Genomic DNA, 22542 nt, shown 5'->3' with positions numbered 1-22542 from the left:
AAGAAAAGAAAAAGAATTGGAAAAGTATGTGACTTATAAAACAATTGAGGTTAAGATCACACAAAATACAACCAGACTGGAAGTGCTCTAGGTACAAATGTGTTCAAAATACATATTGGACTTCTGGAAAAAAATACCATCATAAACGAATTTAATAAGATTAACACTTATTTAAATAGTCTTATAAATCCATAATTTCAATAAAGAACCGCAAGCTAAGAAAAAATTAAAATGATGCCAAGTTTCACGATAAAGCATATTTTTATCAAGTAAGGGTATTAACCTGATGCATAATAGTATTTGTATTGAAGTGCCCGTTTTCATGAAGGATTTTATTTCATTTAATATAATTACTGAAAATATAAACACCTACATTATACAAAGCCTTCGGTCATAATTGCAGCCATAAAAGATCATATCACTCTGTTAAGAGCAGGCAGAGCCACTACAACCGAAAGAATTTATAGTCGTGTATTTACTATACACTCTAACAATAAGAAAAATGTATAATAGGTACAAGGCTTTGAATCATCCTGGTGTTTCATGAGTTTTATCGCAAAGTTTTTAATAATGAGTTCAACATCCAATTTTAATATCCATGCAGCGATACCTGCAGTATTTGCGGTAAATATACTACAGAAAAAAACAGCGTTATTTAAAAGTAAAAACGACACTACAACTTATGATGTTTCTTTTTTTTTTTAAGTTATTTATGTTGTAGTGTCGTTTTTACTTTTAAATAATGCTGTTTTTTTTCTGTAGTATATATTTGTAGTATTTTTTTTACATTTACGAAAGGTTAAAGGATTTTTTCATTGACCTTTAGGTTAAATGAGAAAACCCTTTCTCTATAAAAAAAAAAAATAAATAAAATAAAAATTAAAATAAATTCCCTGTAAAATCGTTATAACTGAAACGCACTTACTATATTTTAATCATATCTTACTACTTACCACGGGTATGGGGTTCAACATAGTAATAATATCACCAAGTGAACCGTTGGACTTATCAGGTTCAAACCGCCAAATCCTTTTATTTAGATATGTCAGTGTATCATTGTCATTAAAAGTAATATTTTCCCTAATATGGTGTTCATAGAATACATAAGGTCCCATTTCTGTGAAGGCGGGCTTGATTGAGGGATTTTTCTTATACTCTTCGGCATTGGTCCAGTTGAACATGTTAAATTCCAGGTACATCGGTATTGGGGTTTCTTTCCACATTTCGAAACCAGTTGTTGTATTTTTATTTACGACTAGTTGCTAAAAATATATCTATTAGTATAATATTTATATAGTTTAATATTATGAAATAGTTATAAATTGATTTCGTGTCCTTGGACATAACAACGTAAACATCAAACAGTTTAATTATTTCGCAAGAGATTAAATAATAATTATAAAAATAATAATGATAAACCCAACACAGGGTGTTATGACTTATTGTCATACTACTTGGAGAGTAAATTCTCCACGGTCCAGGTAACTTTGGAAGAAATAGTGATCACGTTAGTGGTAGAATGCTGGAGAGATGGGACTCCGTCGTACTGCGGCTCACAGAAACCAACGTGTAATGGATAGCAAAGAAAATCACCCACAAAAATAAATGGCTGATCTAACTGCAGGCTGAGACAGGTCACTCAACGTATTAAATAGATGTTTTTCTGGATTTACTAATGTCATGACGATAAATCACGATACTCTGCATACCTAATTTGCTAGATATGTCCTGAACGGAATATCACAGAAAATAGATATAGTCGATAGCAATAAACAGCACCTGCTGAAACAGATTCGGCTCATAAAGTTATATCTGAAAACTTTTAGTGACTATTATCTTTTTTACGAACATCTAAATCCTCTTTGGTCGGCCCGTTATACAAAAATTGACTAATGCCAAAAATGCGCAAAAGTGCAGTGAAAGTTGCTGAACTAAATGGGCAAAAAACATTCTATTCTTCATCGTGGAAATCGCCGCACGAACCATACACTATAACTTCGTCAACGAGCGCCACGTCAATGGCTAATAGAGGGTATTTAAACTAAAAAGGGTAGATGATCGCATAATTTCTTTTTTAGAATCCACTATTAACCTCCAGTTCCTCACCGGTACTGATTAGATAAGCAGAAGTCCAATTCTATTTTACGAGGATTCCCTAAGCCCACTGTGGTTTTGCCTCATTATGAATTTAGTCGGAAGGCAAACCAAACCTTTCTTTAAAAGGATACGGTACTATATTTCAAGTATGCCCCGGGAGCTGATACTTGAAAATGACGAATACGAATTGTACTGGGACAGGGCTATACTTATAGATCGCCAACTAATTAATAATAATGCTTGATTTAATTCTAATAGTGGATACGATAACTGCTCTTCTTAAAATTTCTATCCTGAACAAAACCAACTTAAGCGAAATAATTAAAAATTAGAATAACAAATTCGTAGAATATGGGAAATAAGATGCAGACTGTTTCAATCATTATATCAGCAACAGAAGTTATTTCGAATGTCAGCTAGGACTGTGATTCCATTTGACATGTAATCTATTAATAATAATACCCTTAAAATAGAACACCAGCAAATCAAATAATTATTAACCAAAGAATTTGAAATACACCTTCATAACCTTCTGAAATTCAAACTCAACTCACGAAACCTCACTACAGCCATAAAGAACTATGCCATATCTGCTCTTCAATACTCTTTCAGTATAGTTAAATGGACACAAACTGACCTGGAAACGATAAACGAAAGATCAGAACAGAACTTACAAAATTCAGAAAACACCATCCAAGAGCATCAGTTGAACGAATAACACAGAGTGAAAACGGCAGAAAAATAAGGCATGTCGCTGTAACCTACAGTCAACAAATAAAAGTCCTAAGAAATTTTTTCCATCATCAAAATAATGAGCTCCACAAAACTATATAGTAAAAGTGTATATAGGCTATGCTCCATTAAATCTAAGCACAGAAAATTACGAACCTTTCGAAACAAAAGCCGATGAAGGAAAAAATCAAGACTGGTACTCTAAACAATTACACGAAAAATTTATCAACCAACTACAAAAAAACACAATAGACCAGAGTAAATCCACCGATAGGCTTAAGGCTGGAACGCTGTTTATAGAAACAGAAGCATTGGTATACAAGACCGAGTTATAAAAACAAGAAACTACCAGAAATATATATTATTAAACGAAGAAATACTAACAGATAGGTGTAGGAAATGTAACAAAACCCAATAAACAATCGAGCATATTTTATCCAGCTGCCAAACTTTAGCTGATAGCGGTCCTGGCTTTCGGCTAAAGCTTCCGTTAGAGCGGCAAAATAAATTGGCTACAATAGTCTACCTAGAAATCCTAAAGAAACTTAAATTTGACGATAAAAATATAATAGGCCAGATATCACTGAGATCAAATATCTGGTAAGGAAATCCAATATCTCGAAAAACTAAACAAATACGAAGAACTTAAAGGAGAAATAAAAGAGTATGGGTCTAATTCCAAACAAGGTACAAGGTTTACTAAAAGACATATATTCCTATAGATATTCCCAAAATAATTTACCGAATAATGCAAAAGTCTGTAATACTTGACGCGACAACATTTTTCGATTAGTAACACCAACGACAGTCTTGCCCTTGGGCTGACCACCGTTGAAAAACTAGATAGTAAATTCGGTGCTTTACAAAAAAAAATAAATATTAGCCTTTTAATTTATTATCCTTATCCAAATACTAAAACCAAAATTATTATAAAATAATTTTTAATCATCAGTCCAAAAGATTAGGACTGGTTGAACAATTATTTATTTGAAAACAATACGATTATATAGCTTTCAGTAGCATCATATCAGTCATAACCAATAATTGTTTTTTGATAAAAATAAATGTATATTTTTCCCTACAATAATGATCTTTGGATATGGGTTTAAGTATTGCCTTGAATAATAATATATTATATTCAGGTACTTTACTAAGCTCAAAAATCTTTTGAGACCGAGACTTTGTGTTTTTTCGCCTGTTTAAGATCATTAGGGGGTCTCCATGAGCGAAATGGACGAATTATTGCATTTACTATGACTTTGTCTATAATACTTAAAATGATTATATGGTGAAAAATTTCCAAAGCAACAAAATTCTTTATGGTTTGTATAGAATTTACCAATATGCGTAATGTACACACAAGAAATGATAAGTTTTACACCATTCCCCGAGATTATGCTTTTCAAAAATATTTTTTTCTATAAGTCGTCAAAAATATATAATACTTTACCTTACAATATTGTTCTACTACTTATAATCAATTACATTTAAAAATAATTTACGGACTTTTCTATAACTAAGCTAACTTAGATATATGGATAAATATTGTCCAATTGGTAAGAGGTTTTTTATTAGGACTTTTAGGAGTATTATCTTATTAATTTCAAACAATATTCAAATAAGTTGGTACTTTATAGAGTGATTCTAGAATCATTCACTTTTGGGATAACCTACAGACGCTTCATGCTTTAGTAGTCCTATAGCTTTAGAATACAAAAAATACAAAATATATGTTGCCACTTAATATAAAAATATGAATCGTTTTATAACTGTTTAGTTGAAGGAAATATAAAATAATATACAGGGTATCAGCGAAATGAGACAAATTTATTGAGATATATATAAGATTTATACAGCGGATAACAATATAACAGCCTTTCATTTATTAACTCATCTTTTTTTAATTCCGGGAATTATGCCAAGAAGGCGCTTATGTCAAAATACGTCAATTTGTGTGGTTATCCTCCACCCCAAATTTTGGAAAAAGCACTAAAAGTATTTAGACGCTACTTAACATGTTTTAATTTAAAAATTTTCCACCCTTTAGCGGCCAAGCGAAAAAGCGTTCTATTTTTGAACATTTTCTATAGTTATATTTTCATATTTTATAGTCTATGATTTTTAAGTGTACTCGTACTTATCTGGATTTTATAATGGGACCAGAATCAGTGTACTTCAAACTGTCTCATTGACAAAAAAATTATTTATGTTTTGAAAAATTATTTCGATATCATTTTTACAACTCATGTTTAATTTTTATTGATATTGCAAAACTTATTGTCTTATTACAATCTAAATGAAAGTAGGGTTCAAAGTTTTACACTAAAAAAGAATTTCTTAATATACATTGTCCCATTAATATTGGTAAATAATTTACCAGATTCTTTAAAAAAAAAATAGGTTAAGTTAAATTTTCTTGGTCCGAAAGTACGAATACAGGGTGATAAACTTAAATGAATTTTTTTTAAATTTTAGATCATTTATTCTTTGTTTTTAACAAAATTTGTAATCATGTTTTTTTTTAATATTATTCCAAAAAGGCGCTTATGTCAAAATACGTCGATTTGTGTGCTTATCCTCCACCTCAAATTTTGGAAAAAGCGATAAAAGTATTTAGACGCTACATAAAAAAATCATTCTAATTTAAAAACTTTGGTACCCTTTAACGGCCAAACGATACCACAATCGTTCTATTTTTGAGCAAAGTATTTGTAACTAAGTGTTGTTCACTTATTTTGCGGACACCCCCAATAATAATAACTATTTTTTTATTTTTTAGAATTATATTTTCATATTTTATATAATCTATGATTATTAAGCGTACTTATCTTTTTATAATGGGACTAGAATCTATGTACTTCAAACTGTCTCATTAAAAAAAAAATTACTTACGTTTTGAAAAATTATTTGAATATCATTTTTACAAAAGTTTGATTACTGATATTTTAAAACTTATCGGCTTATTACAATCTAAATTAAAGTAAGGTTCAAAATTCCACACTAGAAAAGAATTTCTTTATATACAGAGTGTCCTATTAATAATGGTAAATAATTTAACAGCAGATTCCTTAAAAAAAAATAGTTTAAGTTAAATTTCCTTAGTCTGAAAGTCAAAAGCAACCAAGATACAGGTTGATAAACTTAATGTAATATTTTTAAAATTTAGCATTTATTCTTCGTTTTTAAGTTCAAAAATCTCGCTGATTTCTTTCTCTTTACCTTATATTTACATTTAAAGTTTTGAATGAGCTAAAGATAAAATTTTCTTTTCCTACTTCAGGTTAAAATATTTATTAAGTAGGCTCTAGGAATTATTGTAAATGTCATTGTCACTGTCAGAGTTTATGTTCTTGTCAGTTATTTTGATAAGTTATTCTGATGAGCTTATGTTAATTCAAACCTATACATTTATTAACGTTATCTATTACCATTTATTGAGTTCTTATTGCTAGTTCGGTTAGTTATTGTTACTTATTGCGTTAGTGCTAGTTCCAGTGTTTATTGTTTATTGATCATTTTAGTTTCTCATCAATTTTTTTTCTAATACGGATATGCAAAACGAGATGCCGAACCTCCAAATAGACGTAAAGTGGATGAAGAAGAAGGGATCAGTAAGGGGTAAGGCTGCAAGAACTGGAATTAGCAAATCATCAGTGTAACTAATTTTTCATCGCGAACATCTTTATTAAAATCATTTCAGGCCTGTACAAAATTTTTTGGATGCAGAGCTTACAGCAAGACTAGATTTCGTCCGCTATATCCAGGCTCAACCAAATCAAGATCCCTTATTTATAAATTAAATTCTGTCTACGGATATAACGACTTTTACCTGACGAGGAATTTTCAACTTTAAAAACGAGCATTCATGCGATATTGCAAATCCGAACCTCATTACTGAAAGACACTTTCAACACGAATTTAAAATTAATATTTGGTGTGGTGTAATAGACAATTTTTTGAGGCTATACAAGTTACCTCCAAATCTAAATGGAGAATTATATTTAAAGCTTTTACAAACAAAACTTACTGATTATTTATAAGTACATTTAAATATCCGCCAAGATATGGTTTTTATGCAAGATGGTGCTCCTGCATCATTTTGCAAGACCGGTAACAGTATCTTAATGCTAATTTTAGCTGGATAGGATCTGGAAGTCGAAGACCTTGGCCCGCAGGAAATCCAGACTTTAACCCCTTAGACTTTTCCATGGGGATACATGAAATCAATTGTTTACGAAAATACAATAAACACAAGAAAGCAATTAATGGTAAAAATATTGACTGCTACTGAATCATTTCAAAATAATTAATTATTCTTTAAGATTCGACGGTCTTTCAGTAAAAGAATTTTAAAATGTATTGAGACAAATGGAGGTCATGTCAAACATTTACGGGCAAATATTCATAATTTTTATTTTCAATTTATCTTTTGTATTTTATCACTTATACGAAGTGTAATACAGCAATTTAAATATTTTATGAATGTAATTTTTTTAATGCATTGACAACTTTAAATGTAAATATCTCGAAAAGGGTGAATTGTAGCGAAATTTTTGAAGGACAGCTTTTTTAAGCAAAATTCATAGTTTAAATAAAGTACTGAATTATGCCACAAGTATATATATTATTTATTAAAAATATAAAAAAATTTTTTCTCATATTTTTAATAAATATCTTTTACTACGAATCCAATAATCAATAAATTAGCCATAGAATGGATCTTGACCTCAGCATGACCTATAAAATATTTTTCGTGACTCATTTGACTTACTCATCATACATGTTACATGTTGAACAAAAATACAATACTTAAATAAACATATGATAATGTAGAGCAATTATGGGTATTTTACATGAATGTAATTTAAAACTTCTATGTATGTTATTTTACATATTTATTTTTTTAAGACTTCTGAATGTTATAAAAAAATAAAATGTGTTTTTTAGTGATTGGGTCAATTTAATGTAATACAATATTAAACAAAATGCTGAGTCTAACTTCTTCTAATACCAATCTTCTTCTTAGACATCGGTAAATCTCGAATATTGAAGTTTTTTACAGCTGTGACTTATCAAAAGTTTTTGATTGTGTATGCCACAGAATAACTGCTGCACAAGGGGTTTCAGGATCAATTTTGTCCTCATTTATATTATCTTTAAGGGTGGTTCAAATCCTAATCTCTACCAAATTCACCTTGTTCACAGACGACACCACCATTCTTTAACACAATTTGGATCCAGTCATGCTAAAGACCACTATAGACACTAAAAGTTGTATGTGTAGTATGTCTAGAATCAACAATAAATATTTTAAATGCAGTCTTTAAGAAATTTATCTTCAAAATATGGTAGCCACTAGTTTAACTGGTTAGTTGGTTATCTGGATAAGCAACTAAAATTTGACTGCCATATCTCTTGTCTACTAAGATATCCTCAGACTGTTACACTATTGAATACTTTCTTGTTTTTAATGTAGTTAAAAATGCTTACCAGGCTCTTTAATTGAGTCCCATACGATATAATATTTTGCACACCTTTAATCTAATTATTTGTTTAATGGCCTGTTTATTTACCAGAAGAGATATTACCAAGTTCCATTTTACGCCCCTTATAACTAGAACATTCTGTTTTAACTCATCACATCATCTATCATTTCTATTCATTTTCGAAACGTTTTGCTGTTCATAAAATATGTGGGCATCAAACTTAATCATAGCCTTATATAGATTTTGAACACCAATTTTTCTGCCTTAAAGAAGTGGCGTTATTTAGATTAAAAATAACAAAAATTAACCAAGTATATTAGGTATTAATAGTAATTACCCAGAAGTATTTGGGAATCCCTGGAAATACCTACTATAATTAAATATTACCCTGCTATTTTGCATGATTTAGAGATCTGATATCCCAAATTTAGCAATTAAAGAATTCATAAATTAATAGTGACATTCGAATTATTGTGTAATTACTATATTAGTATTAAAGTAAGTCAAACCTGGCAAAAGCTTCAAAAGGATTTTTTTTTATTTAAAAAAATCAGTTTAAAAAAATACACTTCTAAACTAATTATTATCTTAAAAGGAATTTCACATATTTGCTTATTTGCATGCATATTTTTATTTTTTTATATCATAGAAAAGGCCAGGTATCTTAATTACTCGCCATAAGTGCAGACTTACAGTGCATCCCAAAAGTTATGTCTAAATTCATTTAAAATTCATTCATTTTATTTCATTTTTAGAGGTGTGCGAAAAAAAACGCTCGGACCCGTCGATTTTTATTTCAAATTGTGCATTTTTGTACGTGAAGTTTGTATATACAGGGTTGCTCAAAAATAAATTACGACCATCAACTTCATTTTTTCAAATGAAAGCACCTTTTTTTATTTCATCTTTGAATTTCGCGTGGAATTCTACGTATGTTTCATGCATCATGTCCTATACCTAAAGTCAACAGTTATCGAAAAAAAGACGATTCATGTAACAAATAAAAAAAGAACAAAAATTAGGTTATTTATTAAATGTTCAAAATGGTTGCCATTCACGGCTTGACAATATCTAAGGCGATCAATAGAGTCTCGTTGCACATTTTCAATCATTTCAGGAGTTATGGCGCTCACTTCTCTGCGAATTTTCTTTCAATTCGTCTAGATTATTTGGCCTATTAACTAATACCTTCGACTTGAGGTATCCCCACAAAAAAAGTCCATTGGTATTAGGTCAGGCGCCCTAGCAGGCCATTCGATGGGTCCTCTCCTTCCTATCCACCGATTGGGAAAGGTTTCATCTAAAAATTTACGCATAGTGGCAGCATAGTGCGGAGGAGCGCCATCTTGCTGGAAAATTAGTTCTTCTTCAGAATAGTCTGGGTCCAATGGATTTGGAAATAAAGCTAATAATGCTGGAACTAATTCAAATTGGAGAAAATCGAGATACACTTGTCCCGTTAAAGTCTGTTCAAAGAAACAGGGGCCTATCACTCTTCCGCGCACTATTCCACACCACACATTTAGTTTTTGAGGGTACTGGGTGTCTACCTCCATCATCCAATGCGGATTTTCTGTTGCCCAATATCGACAATTTTGTCTGTTCACACTACCATTCAAACAGAACGTGGCTTCGTCGGAAAAAATAATATTTGTTACTAAATTATTATTTAGATTGCACATGTTTTGTAAGCGTTCACAAAACTCATTTCGCCTATCGAAATCGTCATCAAATAACTCTTGCACAGGAATAACTTTGTAGGGGTGATATTTGTGCTTTTTAACTATTCGGTGAACTATAGATTTCGCCATGTGTAAATTTGCCCCAATCTGCGACAGAGGAGTGCATGGATTTTCTTCCAAAGAAAGCAAAACGTCAAGTTGTTCATTTTCATCTGGAAAAAGACGACAGATTTCGGCAGATCTCTAACATGACCGAATTCTCTAAATTTAGCCTCTATTCTACTCACCACCTTTTGACAAATCGGAGGACGAGCAGGATGAATTTCATTGAATAATTGAGCAGCTTCTCTTTCAGTACGTGTTCTATCACCAAACCCAACCATGCACAGAATTTCTATTTTTTCTCGTTCCGTTAAGTTTACCATTGTGAAAACCGCAACTTTGCTCGTACACTTGACACTTGACAATATCTGTTTGGAGTACAACTGTCAGTTTCTATGAAAATACACACGGTCACCAGCCAACAATAAAAAAACACGAATGAATGGAATTTTGCTAACTGTTGACTTTAGGTATAGGACATGATGCATAAAACATACGTAGAATTCCAAGCGAAATTCAAAAATCAAATAAAAAAAGGGGCTTTCATTTGAAAAAATTAAGTTGATGGTCGTAATTTATTTTTGAGCAACCCTGTACATACAAACTTCACGTACAAAAATGCGCAACTTGAAATAAAAATCGACGGGTCCGAGCGTTTTTTTTTCGAACACACCCCTGAATTTTAAATGAATTTAGACATAACTTTTGCGATGCACTCTATATTAAAGAACCAAGATGTCTTTTATTAGTCCTCAGAAAATATTATGATAAGACTGCTGTTCCCAGATAGTAATCATTAGCTATTTTTCATCTATCTTTCTTTGAAGTTATAATTAACCTGCTATTATGGTCAAAAACCTCGATATGAGAGATGCACAAAGAGAAGGTTAAATCGTCTTAATAAAATGTCAGCTTTGGTGTCGGAATGAGCACCAAGGAATAAATTTAAAGTTAAAATACTTCTCCATGGATGACCTCTTTAACTTTTTAAAATATTCACTGATTTGCCTGCATTGGCTAGATTTATGGTCAATATCAAATATTACTTTTTTTTACCGCCTTCTTTATCTGGTCCCCAGTATCATAGTTTAAAAGGTACATTGAAAACAAGAGCTCCCTTTGTTAACTATCTTAAGAAGGTCAGTATACTTTAACCCATTAAAGGTTTAAATGAATAACTTAAGTAAATAGATCAAACCTATTTCATGACGTGTTTAAATAGTAATCGAGTAAAAGTCCCCAAATAAAAATCAGAAATATGGTTATAAGCAGTCAAGGCTACTATTTGGCCAATAGTAAAACACTTCTTTTTTATGACAAAAAACTTCCATGAAAAATCAATAAAAAGAGACTCGACTTTTTGCTTTTCTAGCAAAATGATGTACCATCTGCATTTTGGAAAGCGAGAGTAAAAATTTAGTGCACAATATAGGCAAATCATTGATATCAATAATACTGCACCTGAAATTCAATTCCTGGGACAGACAACATTTTAGAATTAATACAGTGCTTCAGCATACATGAATTAAAAATTCCTTCGTTTCAACCCTAACACCGTCCAAGGTCTCCACAGTATTCCAGCTTAGTCAATAATAAAGGACAATAAACTAAGAGTTAAATACTAAAGATAGATCACTATAGATAAGTCAACAAACACCCAAATGAATCACCAATCTTCATACTTTCCTAAACAAATTTCAAGACTTAGGATATCAGAATTTGGAGCTGATATTTTTTTTCTATACCCTACAGACTACCAAAATCCGATAAAAGAATTATTACCGAATAGTTTGCAGTATTTTAGAGATTTTTAAAAGTACTGAAATGAGTTGATAATATTTAGGGTTATTAGTTTTGTCTTTTTTAAATATAAGTACAATTTTTGTGATTTTTAACCTAGTGGGAAAACTACCTTCAGGAATAGTACTATTGATGAAACTACTGTTGATAAAAAACAGATTGCAACAAATTAGCTTAAACTATAAATATCTTAAAATTTCGTATTATTACAGAATTTAAATAATTATTATATTAGTAGAAGTAATGGAGCCCATAAGAACTGTATCATATACACTATAGTTTTAGGTTTCAAACGGTTCAGCGCTGCAATTTGCTGAATCTGATAAAGTGTGTAAAATATTTCCAAGGTAGTTTGTAAATATCTTAAAAAATTATTTAGGTCTAAAACAAGGTTTCATAATTTCGATTGTGGGAATTGATTAACGACCCTGTTTTATTTCATTTATATAATAATGCTGTTTTGAATTTAAGAACTAGTTGCCATATGTTATTAATATAAAAATTGAGGATTTTAAATTTAAAATTTATTTTAGGCTATTGTCTTTGACGCGTCCGACTACTGTTAATTATTATATACTGACCATGTTTAAATGCTTGGAACAAATTTAATTATTTTTGAACCTTTGTCCACCAGTTTGGTTCATTAAAAAAATAAAATTAAATTGAAAATTGCATATGAAACGTCACTTTTCATATTTACCATATTTAAAAGGTGATTTTACTTAAAGCTGTACTCATTTTTCATACTTAGGGTGTTAAATTTCTCTTTGAAATGTGCCTTCTTTTTCCAAGTCATGTACTTAGTGTTAAAAAGCTGACAGACATTAACATTTCTCACACTTACCTTGTAAACGATCTTAAATAACAGATTATCCCAACCCACAGCCATCAGTACTCCTAATATTATAACTGCTACAGCAGAAATCATTGTCACCCTTTGGACAGTGGTGGTAGCACAACACCCCATCGTTAACGTCTAGAAAAATAATACAGAATGCACTACCCGAACAAAATTCATACTAGATATAAATAATAAAATTTGGAAATTAATTTTTAGGTGTTATCAGTTAATTTCGCTCCTTATGTTATAAGTAGTAAAATTATGATTAATTAATGTTAAATTTAATTTTTGGCCCATGCAAAATAATTTTTCTCAGGATCCATTGCAAAAAAAATCAAAAATATAATAAGTTAAAAATAAAACAAAGCAATATGAGGATAAAAGCAATATTAGAATAAATTCTTTCTCTCAAAGAATCTTTGGGTTTCAATATAAAATAACATAAAAATACTTTTACCCAATTCGATTGCACACAGTTATCACTAAGTAACAGTGTATCTCAAATAATGGAAATCTTACATCACTTGTCTCAGATATCAATCACTGAATCATTCATATTATTAAAAAAGTTGTTTTGATACTTAAATGCAATGTAAAAAATGATTATCACAGACCCTTTAATAAAACATGTTAAAATAAATATAAATAATAAGTATAGAATATTAGTAAATTGAAAATAAATAACTTAATACAAACGAGGATTTTTACTATATGCTCCAGCAACTACTAGTTACTATCTATTTAAATTACATAAAAATATAAATGATTTTTTAGGATACTGTCACTGGCATTAAATCCCAACTAGAAGATTTCACGACTTTTTTCGGATAGTTAACAGTTGCAGTTTCTGAGTATTTACCAAAAACTTAAGTTTATAAACAAGTACCACAAGGCCTATATCTTTTCTGTCCTAGATAAATAAACTCTGAAATTTCATGGTCAGTTGGTTTTATTTGCAGATGATACCCAAATATTGCGATATTATCATAAACATCATCATAAAATGGGTATGGTTGCTATTGAAGTGGGTCATTCCTTATACAGATCTGTTTATTTATTTTATTAAATTTACGGGAATCCCCATTTTACAAAATAAATGTACCAAATAGATTTTTACATAATAGATAACTTAACCTAGTGAGTTGATATAATGTAAATAAATATATATATATATATCTAAGAACTGAGTTGACACCATTACAGCCATAGTGTGCTCAGGCTATTCTTAAAAGAGGATAGTGAACTACTACATAAATCAATGTTATGAGCGTTTAAAACACTCAGAGATCTATCGATAGGAGAATGACGGCCATATTCAATTCTGTGCATAGGAACATGATAAAGGTCAAAATTGCGTAGAGTTCTATTTGGAACATTGAGACCCACTTTAGAAAGAAGGTCAGGAGCATTAATCATGCCATTAACCAGCTTAAAGACAAAACAAAGATCAGCGTTCACACGCCTTTTGACCAATGTATCCAGGTTAAGTCTGACGCTCATGTCCTCACGATGGTACTCGTCAAAGCTAATGCCCATTCTAAATGCAGCACACCGTAAAAATCCATCTTGCACTCTCTCAATCATATCTATTGAATTCTTATAGAGTTATAGAGGAGACCACACTACTGAAGAGAATTCAAGATTAGATCTAACCAGTGAGACATAAAGGAGTCTATAGGCTTGCAGAGAGAGACGTGAACTATACCTGTTTACAGCACCCAACACTCTTAGTGCCTTTAAAGTTATTTTAGAGATGTGATGAACAAATCTCAGATGCTCATCGAACCACACGCCCAAATCCTTGACTACATTCACATACTGCAAGGACTTACCAAGGATACTATATGTAGAATTGAATCTCTTCGAACCTCTATGAAATATGTAGCAACACTTGGAAATATTGTGCCTCAATCTGTTCATCACTGACCACTCACACAAAGCATCAAGGTCTTCCTGAAGTTTGGCTATATTATTCACCTGCTTAATCTGCATGTAGAGCTTCAGGTCATCAGCAAACATACATACAGAACTATGATTGATCACATTAACAATATCATTCACAAATAGATTGAACAGCAGAGGGGCACAGTGAGATCCCTGAGGAACCCCTGAGACTACATTAGTAGGTACAGAAGTACAGCCATGCACCTTCACACTCCAAGTTCTTCCTATCAGAAAACTCTTTGGCCATTTTAAGAGGGAGCCATGAAAACCAGCACTTTCCAACTTGGCCAGCAAGAGACCAAAGTTCACCCTGTCGAAGGCCTTGGAGAAGTCGGTATAGACCGCATCAGTCTGAACCCCCCTCTCCAAAGCCCCCAACAGATCACACTCGTATTGAACCAAACTGCTGGTTGTGGATTTCCCAGAAGAGAATCCTGACTGTTTTTCACTAATAATTCCTTTGCATTGCCATGTTAGCTGACCGCAAACGAAACTATCAAACAATTTGGCCAATGAGTTTTGAATACATACTCCACGATAATTGGCAATATCTCCCCTATTGCCAGTCTTAAATATCGGCATGATGAAACTGTGCTTCCAAGCTTCTGGGAAGGTAGAGTCCTGTAAAGACATATTAAAGATCATCTGGAGAGGCCTACTAATTGTATAAATCCAGTTCTTTAAAAAGACATTAGGTATATTACCTGGCCCACAGAAAACTTGTTAGGTAATTTCTGGATCTTAGAAAATACCTCCGAGAGAGCGAAGCGTCCATTAATAATATTCTGGGAACCAAATTCAAGAGAATCAGGAATGGCATAAGTAGAGTTGTCGTAAACTGTGGCAAAAAACTTTACAAACAAATCAGTTATTGCTTCCCTAGACTCTGCCATTTCCTGGCCCAAAAACATCGAATTTGGAAATGCATTGCTCTTTCTTTTGTCATTGACAAACCTCCAAAAGTAACGACTATCATCCACCACTGACCTCTCCACGTTACCAATATATTCACTAAAGCAACGATCGTGTTCTACTTTACATCGAGATCTAAGGGTCGAAAAACGAGCATAAGAGTCAGCTGAGGGAGTAGACGTATATTTCCTGTGTGCAGCCTTCTTTTTACAAATTAAGTCTTTAAGTGAAAGACTAAACCATTTAGGAAAAGATGAAGACCTTAGTCTCTTTTTAGGAACATACAAATCAAGGCAATCCTGTAAATCAATCAAATATCATTTAACTTACCCGCAGCACCATCAACATTCAACCCATCAAAATTCATACTCCAATCAATAGCCCCCAAATGAAAGTTAATAGCCCCAAAGTCGGCATTCCGAAAATCGAAATAAAATTCATCAAGCATTAGTGAAGATGAGTCAGTTTGAATATTAATATGATAAGAAACGTGGTGCAAACTATTACTAAAAATGCAGTCAACAGCAGTTGAAATATTAACATTATCCAAATCAAAAAATACTAAATCTAAAAATGTGTTTCTGTTATTTGGTACGTTATTGCATTGAAACATATTATGATAAGAAAACATTTCAGCTAATACTCAGGCTGGACAGTGTTCATTGCAAGCTACACAAACCCCATCAACCTCAACATACCGCCTCATTTATTTGGCTTAGATTTGGCCGCCGCGTTTATTTAGCTTAGATTGAGATATGGCATTTGTTTTTGGGGCATGTCAAGCATAGGTTGTCAGAATATTATTTTGTATCAAAATACATATGTACATAGTATCTCATTTAAAATAAGAAAGTTTGTGTCACTTCTGGATAAACAGGTAGTGAACGAAAACAACAAAATATCTCAAAAGATGCTCTAATAACAATTCCTCCAATATATCAAATTTCATTTGTTTATCTTAAAAAGTAAAATATTCATTAAGTGTTCCCTTTTTCCTAGTATATATGTAGGCTCTAGATATTTTCAATATTATTTTGATTTAGACCGTATTTGTAAAGTGACTGACGACTGCGGCATCACTACAAAAGCAACAAAGCTTTCCATATTAGTCATGCTTCTAATTTAATAGTCCTGAAGTATTCGACGTTCAAACTGATATGCAACATGATTCAATATCAAGAAATAAATATTGGAAAGAGTAAAAAATAGCCGGGAATAAATAGGGCAATCATGAAAAAGGTTATTATTGAGTTTAGGAACAAGGACCAACAGGTCTTAGAGAGAATTGGCCGAGATTGCAGGTTCTTATCTTTATAGGTCAATTTATTATTTTATTGAAAAAATCTCACTTTAATTTTCCAAGTGTTAAAATGTTCTCTAAAAACAAGTAAAAGTGATTCTCCAACATATATTATAAATGTATTAGATATTACATGATTTAATATTTACAACATTAGCAAACTTTATACTTTAATAATAACGGTGTAAAAGATGCCCAAAGACAGCCAATTTTGGGTTAGAATTCTAGGTTTTAACAGACAAGTAAAGCAAACAATAAATATTTTTTAAATTTAGATGTTAGATGTTGTCTTCTGGAAGTAAAATTAAAAGGCAAAATAAATGAATAGTTTTAAGGCCTATTATAAATAATATTGTTTACACTAACAGTTCTTGAAAGAAAGTTGAGGTAGTTGTTAAATAAAATTTAAAAATCAAATTACTTTTAAAAATATTTTGGGAACAATGATTTATATTACTATGGGCAGTCTGGGAACTGTATCAACGAATTTTATAAAAAATGAGAGCAGGAAAATATTGAAAATATACATTTACCTGGTTTCATTTTCCCAAATTTAGTTCAATATTTATTGTTATCATTCTTCTTCTGCTTGTTGATTAATTATTTTCAAAAATTAAAATTTAATCTTCATCAACATTATTGTAAAATATACAATATACATCAAGGAATCAGAGATCAACGTTCTAGCACTTTTTCAAGCCACTGTTCATCTGCACCCTGCTGTTGCTAAATATAGATGGGAGTTCTAATTTATAAATATGAAAATAACTTCGAAAAAAAATAATTTGGTCAGACAAGGTACATTCCAGAAGCTTGAGAAATCTTAGTAGACTTGCGGTGGACAACTTGCCATTTTGGAGTCAAGAAAACACATAATTTTTCCTGGAGGGAGTCAAGGCAGGTTCAGATTTAATACCTGCAGCTTTAGTTTTAATTGAAAAATAGTTTACAAGATTTATTGAGAAAATCCAAACTCTAATGGGTACTACACAATGTAGAATTTGTGAAAAAATACTATGAACATTTTAAAAGATATTCCACTGGCTCAACTGATTGATATATTCAAGGACATATTCTTCCAGCAGGATGCAGCTCCAGCCACAATGCTATATTAATACTAAACTGGCTAAAGCTTTTTCCCAGGAAATGGATTAAAACAGGAATGGACCTGTTCGATGGACGCCATGATCACTGGATCTCTTAGTTTTGAATTTTGTAGAGGTATTTAAAGAATAAAATTTATTCAAGGCAATATGCCAAACATGCAGCATTTAAAAATTGCAATGGGATATACTTTTTGCAGAATAACAGAGTCATCATTTATTTTGGAAGATGCTATTACAAGAATTTATAAACTTTGTGAAACTTGTAGGAGACATAATGGTTTGCCTTGAAAACAATTGTGATTTTTCTTAATTAGTTTACTACAAAATTGTTCAATTTTTTTCTATAATATATTTTTATATCTACAGTTGTGGCAAAAAAAATAAGAGTGCCTATCACATTTCAAATCAAACTGAATTAGCTTTGCTATATGTTGGAATATACAAATAAAATACTACGCATTTTCTTCCGGCATTTAATCTGTTTCCTTGATAACATATATAAATAAACCAAGAATGCCCTTATCTTTTAAAAGCAAGTTTTTTCATTATTGCTTAAAAATGTTGTGGACAAAAAATAAGAGTATTTCTTTATTTTAACTATTTGGTCTCTGTTTATTCAGATAAAAGATTTGTTTGTGATATTTTCCATAAATACCAGTCAGTTTCCACAAGATCCTTGCATCGCGTTGGTAAATATGGGTCGCGCAAAGCATTGTAGCCCCGAAGAAAGGCGTCTAATTTTGCAATTGAAGAGTCAAAATCCGATAAATCCAATGCATTTACTGCAAATGTGGTTAAAAGATCACCTTGTGTAATCTCCACAGTTTTAAAAACACAAAATAAAACGGAAAATGTTCCTGAAATTCGAGGCCGTCCAAGAAAAACCACACATAAGACTGATAAGCTTATTGTAGGAGAAGTCAGTAAACAACTTTTTTCCACATCTATCTCTATAAAACGGAAACTTAAGCTTAAGTATTTGCACTAGGGCGATAAGAAGAAGTTTGCAAGACCAAAAATTATATGGTCGAGTAGCCAAAGCACAAACCATTTCTAAGCACAAAGAATGGCATTTATTAAGAATAATTTTAATGAAAACTTTTAAAGAAATTGGTGCAACATTTTTTTGATGAGACAAAGATCAACTTATTCAAATCAGATGGAAGATTATCCATTAGAAGGAGGAAGAATGAAGAATATAATCCTAGGAACACAATAGGCACAGTTAAACACAGAGGTGGAAATATGAAACTATGGGGCTGTTTTTCCTACAATGAAGTAGGTTCCATATTTTGGATTAAAGAGATTCTAACAAAAGAAATTTATTTGGATATCTTGGATAGAGTCATGCTACCATATGCCGAGCAAAACGTGCCTTTAAGGTGAATGTATCAACAAGATAATGACCCCAAACATATTGCACAGATTGTTAAACAATGGTTTACACAAAATAGACTTTCAGTTCTGGAATGGTCATCACAATCTCCTGATCTTAACCCTATTGAAAACCTTTGGAAGGAACTGAAAAACCAAGTAGCTTGTAAAAAAAAACAAATAGCAAGATTTAAGGAAGAAACTTCTGGAAGTGTGGTATTCCATCCCAGTTGAAACATGCCAAAAGTTGATCGATACGATGCCACAAAGATGCGCAGCCATCAAGAATAATGGTGTTTCTACCAAGTGACTCACTTATCTAATGCTGTCGTTTGTTTTGTGGTACTTTTATTTTAATTATTTTTTTGGCCACCACTGTATATAGTTTTTTTTAATTACTTTTTAAATAAATTTGTTAAATGGGTGTTAGCTATTTGGCATTTGTAATGTATTAAAGATTTTCCAAAATCAAATACCTAAGTAATGGCAGAACATGAATTTTGTTTTTTTGCATTACCTTGGTTACCCAAGTTATCTACGGTTAATCAATGTAAATTACAGAAAAAATAATTTTGTCACTTTGTTTATAAAAATAAAGATAGTTTACGCTAGCTCTAGGCCAGCAGAACCAGATTCTAAAAAAATATATAATATAGGGTATTAAAAAAATAGTTGTCAATATCTCAGAGTACACCATTGGATTCTACACAAAAAATCTACAAATATCAGTTTTTACTTTTTTAATATATCTCATAATAACAGAGTTACAGGGAATGACTGAAAATGCAATTTTTTCAAAATCAGTCTGTAGGACAAAAACTAAGATAGCTATGGCAAATTTAGGACAAAAAGTGTCTTTCTTTCTTTCTTTATTTATCCATCTACTGCAAACATTTACAATAATTACTGTGTATTAATAATATAAATCAAGATCAATGGCAGATAAAACATGTCATCATATGATAAGTCTACATATTACTAAAAATTGCCTAAGCAGCTAATAACAATCCAAAACTTAAAACAAGTACCCAAACTAATTTAAAGTTGTAAGTAAGTGAATATTCAGTAATTTGTATAAAGTAATTAGTATAAAGTAATTTGGGTTATGTGACTAGAAAAAGTAATCTTAGAATCCATCAGGATGCCCAGATCAGAGGTCTCCATTTTAACATTTTAACACAGTGGAGTATCATCCACAGAGTATACAAAGTTGATTGGATTTCTTTGTCTTGAAAATATGATTTTATGATACTTTCCAACATTTTAAGTCATTCTATTTTCCACACACAATTCAAAAAATACTTTAAGGTCTTTGTAGAGGAATAGCATCATTGAGGAACCTAATCTCCCTGAAAAGCTTCACATCATCAGCAAACTATAATGAACTACTGTTTTTAATTCTCCGACTTAAATCCATCAGGAAAATGCAAAAAGTACAGGACTGCAATGGCAACCCTGGGACACTCCAGAAACAACCTTTATCTCCCCAGAAAGAAACAGTCCCTTTTTCACCACCTCGGTTCTACTGGTTATATAATCATAGATCCAAGAAAGAATGAATTTCTATGGCAAATTTGATTAGTGCATTTTTGGTTTCATTCAAAAAAGTAGCATGGTGTTGTAAAAGCTGCATCTTTCCTCTTTTCATAACCTCTTTTCATCACCTCTTTTCATAAGAGAGAAAACTCATATGAAACACATGAAAAAAAAAGTGCTCCTTCCTCCATTAAAATATTGTCTCTGATAAAATTAAACATATTTTAAACCTTTTCTTATCATTTTAGGTGCAATTTTCATGAAAGTTCCTAAAGTAGACTTGTACCAAAATGATTAAATAATTTGATATAATCTGAGAAGAAAGATGTATAATGATTTAGAACTATGCACATATCAGTGATGATAATAATATGCAATAACATAGAGAGTATTTTTAAAATAGTGTAGGGTCCATTTAATTAAAGAGTTAGACCTATTACAATAGTTGTTAAAAAAGAGATGTTTAGTTCTGCCTTGTGTAATATAAGTATTTATATATATTATTATAATAAAAGTTAGTAATAATGGAGTTCAATGCTATTTGTATTTATTTGAGTGTAAGTGATACTGTGTTAGGATGTTACAATATTTTCAAAAACTCCTACAATGTCATTGGTGTAGAATCAACTTATTTGTTTACTTTACTTACCTAATTATTAGAAAATTATAAGAATAAAAAAACACTCAAATTATTATATGCTTAAAAAACAAAACTGACTGGTCAAATGACTAGGAAACGTAAAAAACCGAAAAAATCGCTAGGGATGCGACCACACTTCCTTGTGCTCTATATTCATTATTATTAACAAAACAAAAATTATTAAAATCGCGCACAAAGACTCGGACGTTAAACTGCATTAACGAAGCCAATATTAACAACTAAAGAATGCATCATATTTATAGATTCATGATAGCATAATAAGTATAACTATACTGATTAGAAAAAATTATTGTTGATATTTTGATACTGACGTATTTTCATGAAATTTATTAAATGTTAGAGAAGTTGCTGCAGACAGTCCGAAAATAATTACTTGGTAAGCCGAAGAAGACTGGAAGGAGGAGAGATATCTTGGCCTGTGCTGGGTGGACCAAATCCTATATGTTAAGTTCGCTACACCACAATGTATCCTCGGACAGGCGTTTGCACAGAAGTGTAGTGCGCAACGTTAGACAAATGTATTTAAAAAACAACAGGTAAACAAAGTCGAAACATGTGTGTCGAGTTTATAAAAACAAATTTCTATTTTAACATTTTACAAACTATAAGAGGATTTACTGGAAAGTAGAGATAGGATTGCTAAAAGAAACTACTATCAGGCTTGGTTCCATTTCTCAATTATTAGGCAAAGGGAGAGTTATTCTGTGCTAAAGCAGTTTACGCAATCCCGCCGCCCAGAGTTGGAAGTGAGTGACTTAAATGACTATTTTTGTGATATGGTTGAAGAGAGGTTAATTCTGGTAGCAGGGTCCCAGTTACATACCTTCAACAGCTTTATTCAGTTCCCAATTTGCTCTTTTTCCTTTCTTCTAACAACATTGAATTTCTGGAGGCGGTCATGAGCATTAAAAACTACAACTTTGGGATCTGGTAGTTTTTCGGATAGATTAGATTTACCTTTACCGCAGA

At 31.4% G+C, this 22542-nt stretch overlaps 1 protein-coding gene and 1 long non-coding RNA gene across 4 annotated transcripts in view; one reads left to right on the top strand and one right to left on the bottom strand.

Moving 5' to 3' along the window:
* LOC126738293 (protein croquemort) overlaps positions 1–21868 on the bottom strand; it is a 33091-nt gene extending 11223 nt beyond the window's left edge. Inside the window, exons 1-3 of one of the 2 annotated variants that reach the window (XM_050443551.1) lie at positions 21562–21868; positions 12744–12875; positions 954–1262 (exon numbers count right to left, since the gene is read on the bottom strand). In XM_050443551.1, the coding sequence (XP_050299508.1) occupies positions 954–1262; positions 12744–12866 (432 nt within the window). In that variant the 5' untranslated portion in view covers positions 12867–12875; positions 21562–21868. The remainder of the gene's footprint in view (positions 1–953; positions 1263–12743; positions 12876–21561) is intronic. The other variant, XM_050443550.1, reaches the window with a different exon arrangement.
* LOC126738294 (uncharacterized) lies at positions 6171–7444 on the top strand. Of its 2 annotated transcripts, XR_007661282.1 has the most exons (3): positions 6171–6285; positions 6351–6447; positions 6530–7444. It is a non-coding gene; the product is annotated as an uncharacterized LOC126738294 (long non-coding RNA). The 2 variants fall into 2 exon arrangements; XR_007661281.1 differs by having other exon boundaries at positions 6351–7444.
* Positions 21869–22542: the final 674 nt, after the last annotated feature.

The sequence above is a fragment of the Anthonomus grandis genome, chromosome 7 (genome assembly GCF_022605725.1).
Source record: "Anthonomus grandis grandis chromosome 7, icAntGran1.3, whole genome shotgun sequence".
NCBI classification, from domain to species: domain Eukaryota; kingdom Metazoa; phylum Arthropoda; class Insecta; order Coleoptera; family Curculionidae; genus Anthonomus; species Anthonomus grandis.
Note: the sequence above shows the minus strand (reverse complement) of the source record. Positions and strands in the feature narration are given on the sequence as shown.